This window comes from Columba livia, chromosome 1, assembly GCF_036013475.1.
Source record: "Columba livia isolate bColLiv1 breed racing homer chromosome 1, bColLiv1.pat.W.v2, whole genome shotgun sequence".
Lineage (NCBI taxonomy): Eukaryota > Metazoa > Chordata > Aves > Columbiformes > Columbidae > Columba > Columba livia.
Genome location: NC_088602.1, coordinates 173,080,843 through 173,094,057, shown reverse-complemented (window position 1 = coordinate 173,094,057; position 13,215 = coordinate 173,080,843). Strand labels below are relative to the sequence as shown.

At 54.4% G+C, this 13,215-nt stretch overlaps 1 protein-coding gene across 1 annotated transcript; it reads right to left on the bottom strand.

Moving 5' to 3' along the window:
* Positions 1-273: 273 nt before the first annotated feature.
* On the bottom strand, positions 274-12,265 carry BAIAP2L2 (BAR/IMD domain containing adaptor protein 2 like 2). Its single transcript, XM_005514690.3, has 14 exons — positions 12,041-12,265; positions 10,991-11,066; positions 10,588-10,674; positions 9,473-9,534; positions 8,799-8,870; positions 8,071-8,187; positions 7,517-7,663; positions 6,913-7,065; positions 6,313-6,451; positions 5,264-5,492; positions 4,236-4,307; positions 3,723-3,903; positions 1,829-1,869; positions 274-1,019 (listed from the first exon to the last, which is right to left on the bottom strand). The coding sequence occupies exons 1-14, from the start codon at positions 12,077-12,079 to the stop codon at positions 944-946; spliced, it is 1,491 nt and encodes a 496-aa protein (XP_005514747.2). The 5' UTR covers positions 12,080-12,265; the 3' UTR covers positions 274-943.
* Between the last annotated feature and the right edge of the window lie 950 nt (positions 12,266-13,215).

Here is a 13,215-nt window from a genome sequence, read left to right as displayed (position 1 = left end):
CGGCCTTGTCCTGCCGGGCCAAACCTGCCCACACGTGGCAGCCGGGAAGTGGGGGCTTGCTGCCCTCCAGCGGCAGAACAGCCGGCGCCACGGGGTGGCCAGCAGGGGTCACACAGCCCTCCTGCTGCCCACCCTGGCCCCCTGGGCTGGCAGATGCTCCATCCAGAGCCGCAGGACTGTGGCGTTCAACGCCCCGACCATGGGCAGTTATCATGGCCCCAGTGCTGGTGGGGACCCCACATCTTTCTCCACCTGACAGAGCCACTACAGAAGCAGTCTTCTCCATTTTATTTATAAAAACCCAAACGTTTTCCACAGGACAATCGCCAAAGGAGCTGGGCAGCAGCACAGGGCACTGTCACCTGCCCCTGCCATGTCCCAGGGCTGCCCAGCAAGGGAAGGAGCCACACGGGGGGTGAGAAGGGGCAGATGCTGCTACAAATGGAAATGGTTGCCCAAGGGGCCAAGAACAGAGAGCTGCACCCTGCAGACCCTGTCAGCCAGACCATGTCACGGAAAGCCTTCTTGTCGCCTCCTCCCTTTGGGGTTCATTTTTCTGGTAGCAAAGGGACTGTTTGGCCCGTGTTCTTCTCTGCCCACAGCAGGGCTAACAAAGCTTTGCCTTCATTACACTGCTCCATGCCACAGATGATCATACCCTACCCATCCCTCTGCTCCCCAAGACAAGCAGCATCCCCTCTCGCAGGCCACCAGTAACACCAGACTTGTCCCATAGTAACATCACTCTGGGAGGGGGGACGAGGGACAATCTAAAAAGAGCAGCAGAGATCTGCTGCGGGCTAAAGTGTGCCAGATGGCCAGGTGAGACAGGTTCCGATGTCCAAGAGGTAAGGAGGGAGAAAAGAGAGGTTATTCCATGAGCAGTAGCACTGGGTTGCCTCCCCCTTCCCTGCTGAAATTCTCTGCCATCCACATTTCCACTTCATCGGATGATGGGTGCTGAGCGGTCATTGGTGACCGTGGGACGTAGCTTGACTGTGGCAAAAGGGTTGGTACCTCTGGGAGGGGAAAGGAAACAGGCAACCATCAGGAAATCTGCGAAAACCATGCAGGGGTTCCACCAACCAATCAAAGGCTATTTAGTCCTTCTGGGCAGCCACCTCCATGCCAATGTAATATGGTAGAGCTGGCTGCTAAGTATGTGTTCTCCCTCCTTAACACACCCTGCTGCAGGTTCCCACGTGGTTCCCCTTGGGCTCTCCTTAGGGGCTTTCTTGCCCTCTTCCATAGGATGAAGAGGGGACACTAGCATAGGGCTGTCCCTTGCAGTGGCACTCTACACTTGTGGCCCCTGACCCCACAAGCAAGGAGTCAGGGAGCAGAAAGAGGATACAGCATTGTGCCAGAAACATGGAAACACCAACCCAGCTGCAGGGGGAAGGAAAGCAGGGGTTTCTGGCAAGTCTCATCTCCACAGACCTGACTCATCAAAGCTAAAAGCCACGTCCCTTACGCCTCAGCCCTCTCCAAGCAGACAGAGCTGCACAAGTCATGGTGCTCCACACTCAAGCTGAGCTGCACTTGTGGCTCTTCCAGAATGGATTGGAAGGTGCACACAGGTCTGGCCATATGCTCAGGGTGCTCAGGTCTGACCTTGTATTACCAGAGACAGGAGAGAACATTCCCAGTCAGCAGACACCAGATTGGCCCACCTCTGCCTCCTGTCCTGGAAGGTGGGTTGTGCATTGCATTCCTCCAGACACTTACCTGTTCCTCCCACATTTGATAATCCAAAAGATTAAATAATAATAGCATTGTAATAATGCCCCTCTGTTGATTTCAGAGCAGAGCTCCATGCCTCACTCACCGTGGGAAGAGTTCAGGGGGCTGGTCAAATACTCCTGATTTCTGCAGTGAAAAGAAAGGCAGCAGTGAGTGATCTGGGGTGGGGAACGGAGAGACAGAAGCGGGGCAGAATACACCGCACACACAAAGGAAGGTTTCATGAAACACCTAAGTGACTTAGGAGCCCAAGTCCTATTTAAAAGGCTCTGACTCCTTATTCTTTCAAGCTTTGCAAAAGCCCACAAAGTCACTGCTACAGATAACACCCTGATTTTTGTGGTGGGGGGATTTCCTTATGTCACAGGTTCCCTATTCCCCTAGGACACCTCCCTTCGTCTTGGGGAAGAAAGGAGATGCCTCAGATCCCCGAAGTGTCACGTCTGAAGAGCACTGCAAACAGTGACAGTCTGAACTATGTTTCACCCTGCCAGCACAGCCAGAGATGCCCCCCTCGTGTTGCCCACATATCCCCACAAAGAGTTTATCGTCAGTGCCCTCACATGCTCCCTGCATCCACAGAGAACTCAAGAGCTGTAGCTACCTACCCTACACCACGTACTGCTTAAATGTGGAGCAGCCTGATGGAGAAAGATAGACCTAGGCCCCGTGGCCCTTATTCTGGCCAGTGGATAGTGAAGGGTCAGTGACAACTGGCCTGCTAACGTATGCCAGTTTCTGTAGCTAGTGGCAGACAAGAAAGCCACATGTGGCTATCTGTGTTCCAGCTGGAAAGTCAAACACACACCCATTTGCTCCTGGCTCAACTGCAGAATGTTTTTGGCATAAGTTTAGAGCAAGACTGAGTCTTTCCAAACTTCTAGTGTGGCTCAATTGCTCTGCCATGGTACTCCAAATGCTCCATATACTTCATTGCTCAATCCTAGGTCTAGCCCTACACGCTAGCCCTAGGCCTGGATGGAAACCAGTGACCCAGAGGTGGGGATAGGCTGCAGAGCCTGTTCTCCTCTGTGTTGTGCAGCCAGAGGCTCCCTGAAACCACAGAGCAGGACATGAAGAGAGAAGAGTAATTAAGTGTTGTATTTTTCAGTCCTTTGAGCCATCCAGTTGCTTCCAACCTCGCATTGGTCTGGAACCAGTGACCAGAGATGGTTTCCCAGCCTCCTACAAGACTGAGCAAGTAACAGCCCACAGGCAGCAACGCTGTTCACGCTCACAAGTCCTCACCTTTAACTGCCCTCAACTCTAACTTTGTCCTCGCCAATCAATTCCCCACAGCTGGAAGCAGTGGTAAGTGGTGGGTTTGCTTCTCAGTATGCCATCCATAAGCCACGGGTTAGACACAAGTTGTTCTAAGGCTCTCCAAAATGGCTGTGCCCTCAGCCTGTGCTTTTCCCCTACCCCAGCTGTGGCTTTAACCCAACCCTTGCTTGAATTTAGAAAAGGAGCCCTATGAAACTCCTCTCCATTCTCTGAAGTGAGAAGAAGGATGGCATCTCTGTTAGCTGGTCACCCACTCCCAGCCCAGCCTGATCACTCCATGGTCCTACTATTAGCAGAAAGAGGTGCTGCGCTGGAGCCACCAGAAATCAGGCTGGGAGGTCATGCAGAAAAGGACTGAACTGAAGGGTCCCTGGTGAGCAAAAAGAAAGAGAAATGAGAAGGGCAGGGGCAGGAAAGTGGCCCCTTGAGGGAGCAAAGCCAGGCACCAAGGATCTGCACACACAAGGCTGACTGGCAGGGGCCACCGGGACATGGTGGCATGCAAACAGACTGAGTGAGAAAGGCCAGTGCTAACAAGACTCCTTAGCTGAGGAAATGAGGAGGTCACACTCCAATATCTGGAAGGTGTTTTTCTTTTTCAACAGGCCAATGTGGAAAATGAATGCCTTAGAGGATGCGAGTCAGACATGGCCCACTCCACACACACTCCACACACACACACCTCCTGCACTCACCTTGGAGCCAGAACTGACTGGGGTGGCCACCCCACTCTGGTGACTGCTGGCACCCACCGACAAGGGAGGTGGGTTCGGCAAGCTGGGCTGGGCAGCAGCAGGCCAGTAATTGCTAGAGGAAGAAGTGCTGGGACGGTCCAGGATGTCATCCATACTGTGACTGCTTCGCAGTGGGAAGGGCCTGAGCAAGAGGAGAAGACAGTGGGTTCAGAGTCAAAGAACAAGGAACAGGGAGCAGCACAGGTGCTGGCCACAACACATATCTGTGGGACGTCTCTGGACAAAACGCACGTGGCTTGGACTGGTCCAGCCACAAGCACCTTTGAGAAGATGTTGCATGTGTTAAGGGAGCCACCTAGGGTAAGCCTGTGAGATCCCAGGGCACAGCAAGGCTCTCAGCAGATGCTCCAGCGTGGGACTCCATGGGGCACACCCCAAACAGATACCCCACTGGTGTTAGTGACCTACCAGGAGCCACTCCAGCTCCTGTCTGGCTGGTTGCTCTCCTGTTACCTGGTGGCTGGCCCCTCCATCTCCCCTGCATCATCCAGAGGCTTGACATAAGCTTCAGGGAACCAGCCGCATCTAGGGCAAAAGAACAAAGATGAATGAGGTCCAGGCATCCATGGTTTGTGGTTCTTCAGATCCAGCTTCCCAGAACTGCTGATCTTCTATGCCCATCTCACACATCAACGAAGCTGCTGCTGCCGCTAACATATGTGACAGGGTTCATCTTGGACATCTTTCACCCTCCGGTGGGATATGGGATTATTGTGAGACAGTCCTTGAGCTTGGAGCAGGACTTGCTCATCTTGGCCATGCAAAGTGCCTACTACCAGGAGCAATGCTGATGCAATCCAGAAGGAGATGCTCACAAGGAAGACAAGGCCAGCGCACAAGGAAGCTGTGGAAATGCCTTCTCCTCAGGGCAAAGCAGCTCCACCCCAGAAGGCCCCCCAAAGACAGCCACTGCTCCTGCTCATCTCACATCTGAGTGTGAGTGTCCCTGCAGCACAGGGTGCAGGGATTCCATGTGTAACAGGGGCAGGTTTTGCACACAGATGCTGGCTGGCAGTGCCACGCAGAGTAATTCAGTAAGCGCCAGGCGCAGCAGTTTCCATGCCCTGTCTGTGCTGGAGGCTGAGGCAGCTGTTGTGGTGTGAGCTGAGAAACGCCAGACCTCTCAGGTAACTCCAGTGGTTCACGGCCCTGAGCTGGGTCCCATGACAGGAGTCACTCAGTCACGCAAGCTGGGAGGGGGTCACTGTGTCCCTGGCTCTCCCAGCCAAAGCCCCTGGAGCCCTCTCAGGCAGATCATCCATGCTAACCCTGCCCCACCACATCTCCTCGGCTTGGAGAGCCCCCGTGTCAGGCATGGCCCGTAACTGAGGACATAGTGATGTCCCAGCCAGATAGTGGGTGAGACAAAGTGCCCAAGCCACCCCAGGAGGGGAAGGGGGAGATGATTTTGGGCTTAAGCCTCTCAGCTCCAGACCCGACAAGTCTGCATAAGGCCAATTGACAGCAGCGAAGTCACGTACGTGGATGAGCCCTCCAGCTTGCCGTACAGCCACCCGTTCTGCGCCTCCGGCATCAGCACCGTGATGACATCCCCAGGGTCAAACCGCAGCAGGGTCCGGTTGACACCCGTTGTGTGCGGCACGATAGCGTGTACCCTCACCGTGCCGCTCCTCCTCCTGCCGTCGCTGCCGCCGCTGCCAGTCTCACCAAAGGAACCCGAACGGGAGGTACGGCCGGTAGGGAGCAAACCTGCAGGGACGCATCGGAGTGGTCTGGCTGGAGTCTGGCACCCTCCTGCAAGACCCACGCTGCCTTGAAGGGAGCAGTGCTTCCCTGGTCAAGTAATTATGCTAGAGGAAGAGCACATGGCCTTTCTGTGCAGGGAGTGAGCATGGCATAGCATGTGGAAAGCACAGCAGAAGGTTCACCTTGCAGGAGAAAATCAAGTCAAACTGAAGACACTTGCTTTGCACTGTGTCCTCTTTGGCCAAATGTCTAGAGCATAGGCACTGCATGGCCTAACCGATGCCCTGGCTGATGGCACTCTTCCCAGCCCTGCCAAAGCAACTGAGTATTTGGGTCATTTTTCCCTCCCCCTGCCCTTTTAAATGTTTTTAAAAGGCTTTAAGCTGAATTTTTTTTAAAAGGAAAAGCAGGTGAGATATGAGGCAAGTGGGTAGGTTCTGTAGCACAGGCTATGTTTAATCTGGTAGCATGAGGGAAGGTGCTTTTCCCTTTTTTTAAAATGGGAACTCCAGTAAGATCCAGCCCTCATGGTTCAAGGAGCCTTGAAACTTGCACATCTGTGGGTTCCCCACCTCACAGAGCCATCCAGGAAGCCTGGCCTTGTCCTGGATGGACCCTGCTCTGAAGGCTGAGCTCACCCTCTGCTTCATTCAGCCTTGTCCTCCCAAGTTCCCATATGCACTGTCCTCTCACCACGCTCAGGAATGTGGCTGAAGACTGGTGGTCTGATAGCGTGGTGGTCCCTTCCCAAACCCAACCCTGTTCCCAGAGGGGCCCAACCCCTGTGCTTCCCCCCATGATTGCTCCCAGGCATGGATCATACTTGCTGATGGTGTCCTCCGCAGTGGTCGCCTGGGAGACTCTGGTTCAGGAGACAGTCTCATTTCTGGAGGTTCTGGAGAGAAGACACTGGATCTACTCCCAGTCATGGGAGAAGCAAAGTCCCCAAGGGGTCGCTGGGGCTGTTGGAAGGAAAGGAGGCTTAATGTATATCCACAGGGGCTGCCTTAAGCAGGAGATGCTCTGAGAGATACCCAGTCCCCCTCAGAAAGTCAAACCCAGCACGTTCCCCATTGCAGACCAAACACATGCTTCCATCTTGGCCAGTAAAGGCCACAGAAGCTGGAAAAGGCAGCAAGTACCATGGTTGGCCACGGGCTGGCCTTGCTGTGCAGCCTGAAAGGGGCAGCTGCAGCCTTGCCACCATAGAATCATAGAATAGTTTGGGTTGGAAGGGACGTTTAAATGTCATCTAGTCCAATCCCCTTCAATAAGCAGGGACATCTTCAACTAGATCAGGTAGCTCAGAGCCCCATCCAGCCTGGCCTTGAATGTCTCCAGGGATGGGGCATCTACCACTGCTCTGGGCAACCTGTGCCAGTGCTTCACCAAACAAGGTAGAGGCCATCCATGGGTTCCTCACCATCTCAAGGTGGGTGGGAGTGAGCCGGCCTGATGGATACCCCTGGCTGTGGGAGGCTGAAAGAAGACCATGCGAGTGGCTGTTGGAGGGGTTGCGGCTGGCCTCCAGCTGCTCCTTCCACTGCGGTGCCTTGGTCTGGATCATGCCTCGAGCCTGCGATGAGAGAGAAGACGAGGCTGTGATGGACAAGGCAAAACAGCTACACAAGGAGCTGAGGCTGCCATGTGCATCAGATTAGGGACCAGGTCCTCCCACAATTAGGTTTGTGGGAATGGCCAAACAGAGCCCCACAGGAGTGAATTTCTAGGACGGCACCCTCCAGCAGAGACCCTGTGGTCCCAAAGCCCCTGCTATAAACACCTACATCACCCTTCCCTCACCCATCGCTCACATACCCAACTAACCCCATGTCAGCACCATCCTTAGCACCAGTCATGCTCTCCCAGCCCTGCAGAGTCAGCCTGGACCCCACGGCAAGAAATAGAGTCTCCTGCCCAGTCCCTGTGCAAATGTTGCCTTCCCCCAAGGGGTGGCTCAGTCCTGGTTCCCTCCTGTCATGCTGCCTGCTCCCCCAGCTCAGCTCCCCAGCACACTAGGGCTGTACCCTGCTGTAAAACTGGAGGAGGGTGTTGTAGAGCATCTGGTGCTTTTCAGCCAGGAAGCGGTAGCGGCGTTTCTCCTCCAGCTCAGCCTCCCTCTGGCTCTCAGAGACGAACGCCTGCATCTCCGAGCGCAGTCGCATCACATTCTCCTGGGCCACAGGGGAAAGCGGAAGGAAGGGATCAGCATAAATCCAGCAGAGTGGGCTCACACACAGCAAGGAAAGGGTCAAAATAGGTCGTCGTGTCTACCAGCCTCCCAGTCCATTCACAGTGCTGGAGCAGCATGGAGGAGACAGAGCAGAGTGCCAGGGATTGAGTCCTTATACATGGGGTTTTGATAAATGAGGAAAGGGTTTGGCAGGAGTGTGCACCACAGATCAGCAGCACCCTGTAGAAAAGGAGTTTCCTCCTTTCCAGATGAGCCTGCTGCCTTTTGAATGCTGGGGTCCACCCCTTGGCTTTTAAGGAAGGATGGGGTTGTTCAGAAACCAGTCCTGGCTCCCAGAAAAATCATCCAGTTAATTTTCCAACTCCCCTTCCTGCAATCACTGCTCACCTTCATCTCCCGGACATTTTTATCACGGGCCCTCTCCATTCTCCACAGCTCTGCCATGCACTTGTCCAGGTTGGTGGCTCTACGCTGGTACTCCAGCTCGTACTGCTTCTGGCTCTCCTGCCAGGGACAAACCAGGCTGGGTGAGGAACCAGAGGCCCAGCCACACTGTGATGCAGCTCTGATGGGTGGTTTAGAATCTGAGTCCCCCTGCAATCAGGAGGGCCTGGACCTCTTATAAAAAGTCGTTCTTTACTTTTATCTTCATTTGGAAGGGCCCCAGAGTGCTCATGAGCCTCAGGATCTCAGGAGCAAGAACTGGTGCACAGCTCCCCTGCACTGGGAGCAAGTTCCCAGGCTTCTGTCTCCCTCCACGACACTAGCCACCGGCGTGGCCAGCTGGGCCACAACGGCACAGGACCCACACCTGTGCGGAGGCTGTGGGCTGGGGAAGTTGAGAACTCTGCTTTTGGGATGCCAAGTCTCTCAGCCCTGTTGAAGCATTCAGCAAGTCCCACTGCACAGAAGAGAACAGTCACCTGCCCTCTTTAATGCTCCATTGACAGCCAAGCTAAGCGGGGTTTGGTCCATGATGGGAGAAGAAGATAAGTCCTCCTAATTCCTGCTGAGGGAAGTCAAGGAAACGTCTCAAGTGCTCAAGCAAAAGCCCTTGGGTGGAGCGGGGAGGGAAATAGGGAGGGTTGAGGAGAAGAACGGAATTCATCACTCACACTGATGAACTGCACGTCCAGTTTGGTGTTCTTCTCCATGTGCTGCAGCAGGTCCACATGGAAGGTCTGAGCCTGGAAGAGGTGAAAGAGCCATCACCCTCATCCCTTCACCATTTGGGGTGTTACATGCACTGCAGTGAGGAGTGGCTCACAAAATCCGCAGAGCTAGTGACTCTTTTGCCACCTGGGCCCCACACAGAAGCCACAAATGGTCACACTGGGGCTCCCATGGAGCAGCCCTGGAGCCTGAGGGTGGGCACTCAGCACCCACCCCACCATTAACCCCCAAGTCTGGGCACAAACAGCAGCATCTGGTAGGGCTGGCTTCCCCTCCATTTCTGTCCCACCACTGCCACCCAGGGAACAAGAGAAGAGCCTCCTCACATCTTCAGAGCCAGGCATGGCTCAGTCTACTGCACACCTGCCACTGTGTTTGCAGAGGGGTGGTGACAGTGCACCAACAGCACCAAACGTTGCACAATGTCCAGGCTGTGGTCACGCCAGCTCGGTAACACGCCTCTGTCACATGCAGCAGGGACAGCAGGGAGGCTGGCACCTGCCAGCAGGCATGTTGGAGGGTGGGAGATTGGGAAAATCAGGCAAATACCGACATGCTGCGGTTAAAGAAGTCGTTTTTTCCCACACCTGCACCAGGCCCCAGGAAAACCACTCACCACAACTTCCAAATCAGAGCTCAGGAGTCTCTGCGTGTTGGACATCTGCAGCAGAATTTCACCTTTAAGGAAACAGATAGGAGAGGGTGGAAAAATCCCGCGGCCATTTCCTTGTGCACACAAGGAGGCAGAGCGACAGGCTGGTGATATATTGGTGTGAAAGTCCAACAGATACTGCAACATGCTGCTCTGCACCCTGGGGAAGGCTGATAGCCTTCCTCCCCAGGGCTCAGCTCCACTGCCACCCCTCAGGAACTGCAGAGCTGCCAGACCAGCACCAGGCTCTGCCATGGGCTCTGCGTGCTGGGTTTCCACTCTGCCACAGCCCCTATGAGCCCCATTTCCACCCCCAGTGGCATCACAGCTACATTGCATGGTTCTGGCTGTGCTACAGGAAAGTAGCTACAGCACCCGCTGCTGACACTGTGTGCGGTCCCACTTCACCGGTATTGGTAGTATGAAATGGTGAAGGGAAGAGACTTGATGACAGGGAGTAGAAGAATGAGTTGGGTGGTGCAGATGATGGTAGAAGTCTGCAGACGGGACCACGTCTGCTGGAAGCTTTTTACTAAAATGTAAAGTATCAGAGCAGTTCCCTAAACATATTTTCAACAGCCATCATTAGGCTTCAGAGTTATTTGGATTCTTGAGTGTAAGCCTCCCAACTCCAAGCTGCCATTTCAGGTGGCTGCAGGCTCAGGAGGACAACACTCTACCAGCGGCTGTTAGACCATGCTCTCCAGCTTTTCCCTTACACCTGCAAGGAGGAGCCAAAGGGTTACTCCAAGATGAAAACTTCAACTCTCAGGGCAGAATGCCTCAGCAAGGACTGGCTTCCATGAGAAGTTCACTGCCAGAGGCCCATCCCAGGAGCTGGGCTCAGTCATTGATCTCAGAGAGATAAAGGGGAGTATGCTGGGGCCTTGGAAGATATTCAAGGACACACAATAAATTTGACTCTCACTGCCTGCACAGGGCCTGGCGATGTGAGACACCATTTAGAGGATCTGTCTTCTTTCCCTCCAATAACTGGAAAGGGACCAGCTAAGGGGAAAGGCCAAAAAAATGTAACTGGCTCATCAGAGGACAGAGGATGGTGAGTGGGAGAGCCTTACCCAGCACATGTGAGGTGGAGCTCTGCAGTGCTTGTTCCCCAATCTTCTCGATGGCCTTAAAATACACTTCAGCTGCTTTGGATAATGCTGTGAGGAGACGAGAGGGGAGGTGAGGATCTGGCCTGCCTTCCCACCATCACCAGCCCCAGAAAGCAGCACACAGGACAGCCACCCCTGGTAGCTCGCCTATAGGCAAGGGCACCCTTATTTCTCCCCATCTGTGCCTAACAACAGCAGTGGGTCCTGGAGCAGGAGAAAAGTGAATGAGAGCAGCTAAGGACATGCCATAGGGGGACCAGGAGCCTTGCCCTGAGTGACAGCAGCATCTCCTGATGCACAGTGGACACCCAGGGTGGACAGAGCAGCACAATCTGGAGCCTGGGCCATGCAGGATTCCACTCACCATGGAAGGCACGCACGTAGTTGTTTCCCAGGTACACCAGGTTCTCCAGGGCTGGGTTGAACTGCTCCAGGATACTCTGTGGCCAGGCAGAAGCACGTTAATGCCAGTCTCCTCCACGCCCCACAGACCTCAGCAGGTCAATGCCCTCCCGCTGCAGTTTGGATGGGTGCAGCTGGGACCCAGAGAGCTCTCCCAGCCACGATGCTGGATGGCTGTGGTGATGTACAGCCGTGCACAGTCAGCTCCCTGCTTTGGAGGTAGCTGAGACCTTCAGCTGCCCTGAGTCCCCTCCAGCCAGCCAAGGGAGGAGCAATGCCACAGGGCAAGGTAGCTCGCTGGAGGGCCAAGTAGCTGCCTGAAGATGGCTTTACCCAAGGCCCTATACACGCTGCAGACAGGACAGTAACTACAAGGGGATCTGAGCAGCATTTCCCTCATCTCTGAGCTTGTTGGGGTGAGGACCACCGTTTATTACCTAGGCACAAACATGACTTTTTCCCTGGCCAGGATTTGATGCGCTGCCAGAGTCAGCAGCTTGGTAAAGAGAAGGGTTTGTCTGCTTCGGACCAGCCTCACTCTTACCTGCTGCATTTATCAAAGGTGTTCCTGTCTACATGATAGCAGACCAGAGGCTGGAATAAGCCATTCCCCCTTCTCCCAGCCCTCACCACCTTGGTGCAGCACCAATGTGCATAGCGAAGCATTTGTGAGATCAGACGACTCTTTCCAGCAAGGGAGAAAACAGACAACTGAACTTCTCCTTCCTAAAGGCAACCAGGACACCTCACCCTTCATGCTCCATGTCCAAACCACCCTGATTACCTGATTCTTTCCCAAATCTGCCTTAAGACCCACACCACCCTTCCCTCCTGCTGTCTGCTCTCAAACACAGCTCAGAGCCCACAGGAGATGCTGCAGTTCAGCCCAGGGACAGATCCAGTCCCTGGCTGTCCATCCTTCCAAGGAATCTTTGGCAGAAAACAGCTCTTCTCGTCCTACCCATACGTCTCCCCCAGGCAGACAGGAGCAGCCTTTGGTGCCAGCACTCACCTTATAGATAGCAATGGTGGATCTGTAGGACAGGTCCATCTCCGGAGTCTTTTCCTTCTCCCACAGAGAAGCAAGGAGCAAAGGAGAGCACACAGTGCTATACTGGCCCAGAGAACTCTGCTTCTGCAGAGCTGAATGGATGGAAAGAGCCTGGCACTGTCAAGGTAGGACAGCAGGAAGACACAGACGTGGTACAAAGGGAACGGAGCACTGCTGGAGTTTAATAATTCACCAGCCAAGAGGCTGGAACTTGATCTCTGGAAGTAACTGGACTCTGTGAAGAGAGGAATCCTGCAACAGCCAGCAAGGGCATGTGACCGCCTCCTTGAATTATTGATTGTCAGCTCGGTACCCAGCTCCCTCTGCCCTGACACCTGCAGAGCCAGCCACCTGCCAGAGGAACTGCCTGATGGCTCACTGCCACCACTCGCAGGTGGCTCGCTTGGCCTCGCCGTGCTGGCCAAGCATCTTCAGGTCGCTCACACGCAGGCACTGCCAGCCAAGAGATCCCTGTCAGCTTGCAATTGCAGGCAGCAAATAGCAAGGGGGGGCAAAAATATGTAAAAAAAGTTTAAAAAGGGTTTCACCTCTTCCCTGCCTGCTATTCCCCCACCCCAGGCCTCAGCTCGCTGGCTCGGAGCCTCCCTCCCACCCCCAGCCTCAGTGAGACTCCCCGCTGGCGGGTGCCCGAACCCTCCTGCTCTCCCAGCCTGTGTGCAGGGGCCCCAGCAGCATCACCCCGGGAGGCCCGGGGAGCGCAAGGCAGGGACAAAAAGCAGTAAGGAGCTCATGTTTTCTCCATCCCAAGGTGTGGGGCTTTGTTTTTCCATAGGAAGGTAAACCCCTTCGATAAGCAGGCAAAAGAAAACCTTTATCCCACATTAAGAGCCTCTTAATTCCACAATCTCATTTGTGAAACTGAAGATCAGAAGGCAGATAATCAGTTTTTAGCCCTGTTTGTGACTCAGCACTCACACTCCTGTCAGTGCTGTCCCTCGGGATCAGTGAGCACCTGGTCCAGAAGTTTGCAGCAGTTACCTTGTCCAGGAACCACCTGGCGATACCAAAATTAAAGCCCCCACCTCCAGTCATTTGTATCCCAGGGGATTTTAGGCCCAGCCACAGGTCCAAGAGGATTCTCATATGGGAGCTCGTCCAAAGCCTCTCCGCTGGCT

Bases quoted from the DNA above. Each gene is read 5' to 3' on its own strand.
- BAIAP2L2 (XM_005514690.3), bottom strand. From the start codon at position 12,079: ATGGACCTGTCCTACAGATCCACCATTGCTATCTATAAG. The intron at 3,904-4,235 runs GTAACAGGAGAG...CCTCTTGCTCAG, and splicing joins ATGGAGGGGCCAGCCACCAG to GCCCTTCCCACTGCGAAGCA. The intron at 1,020-1,828 runs GTGAGTGAGGCA...TTCCCCTCCCAG, and splicing joins CCCCCTGAACTCTTCCCACG to AGGTACCAACCCTTTTGCCA.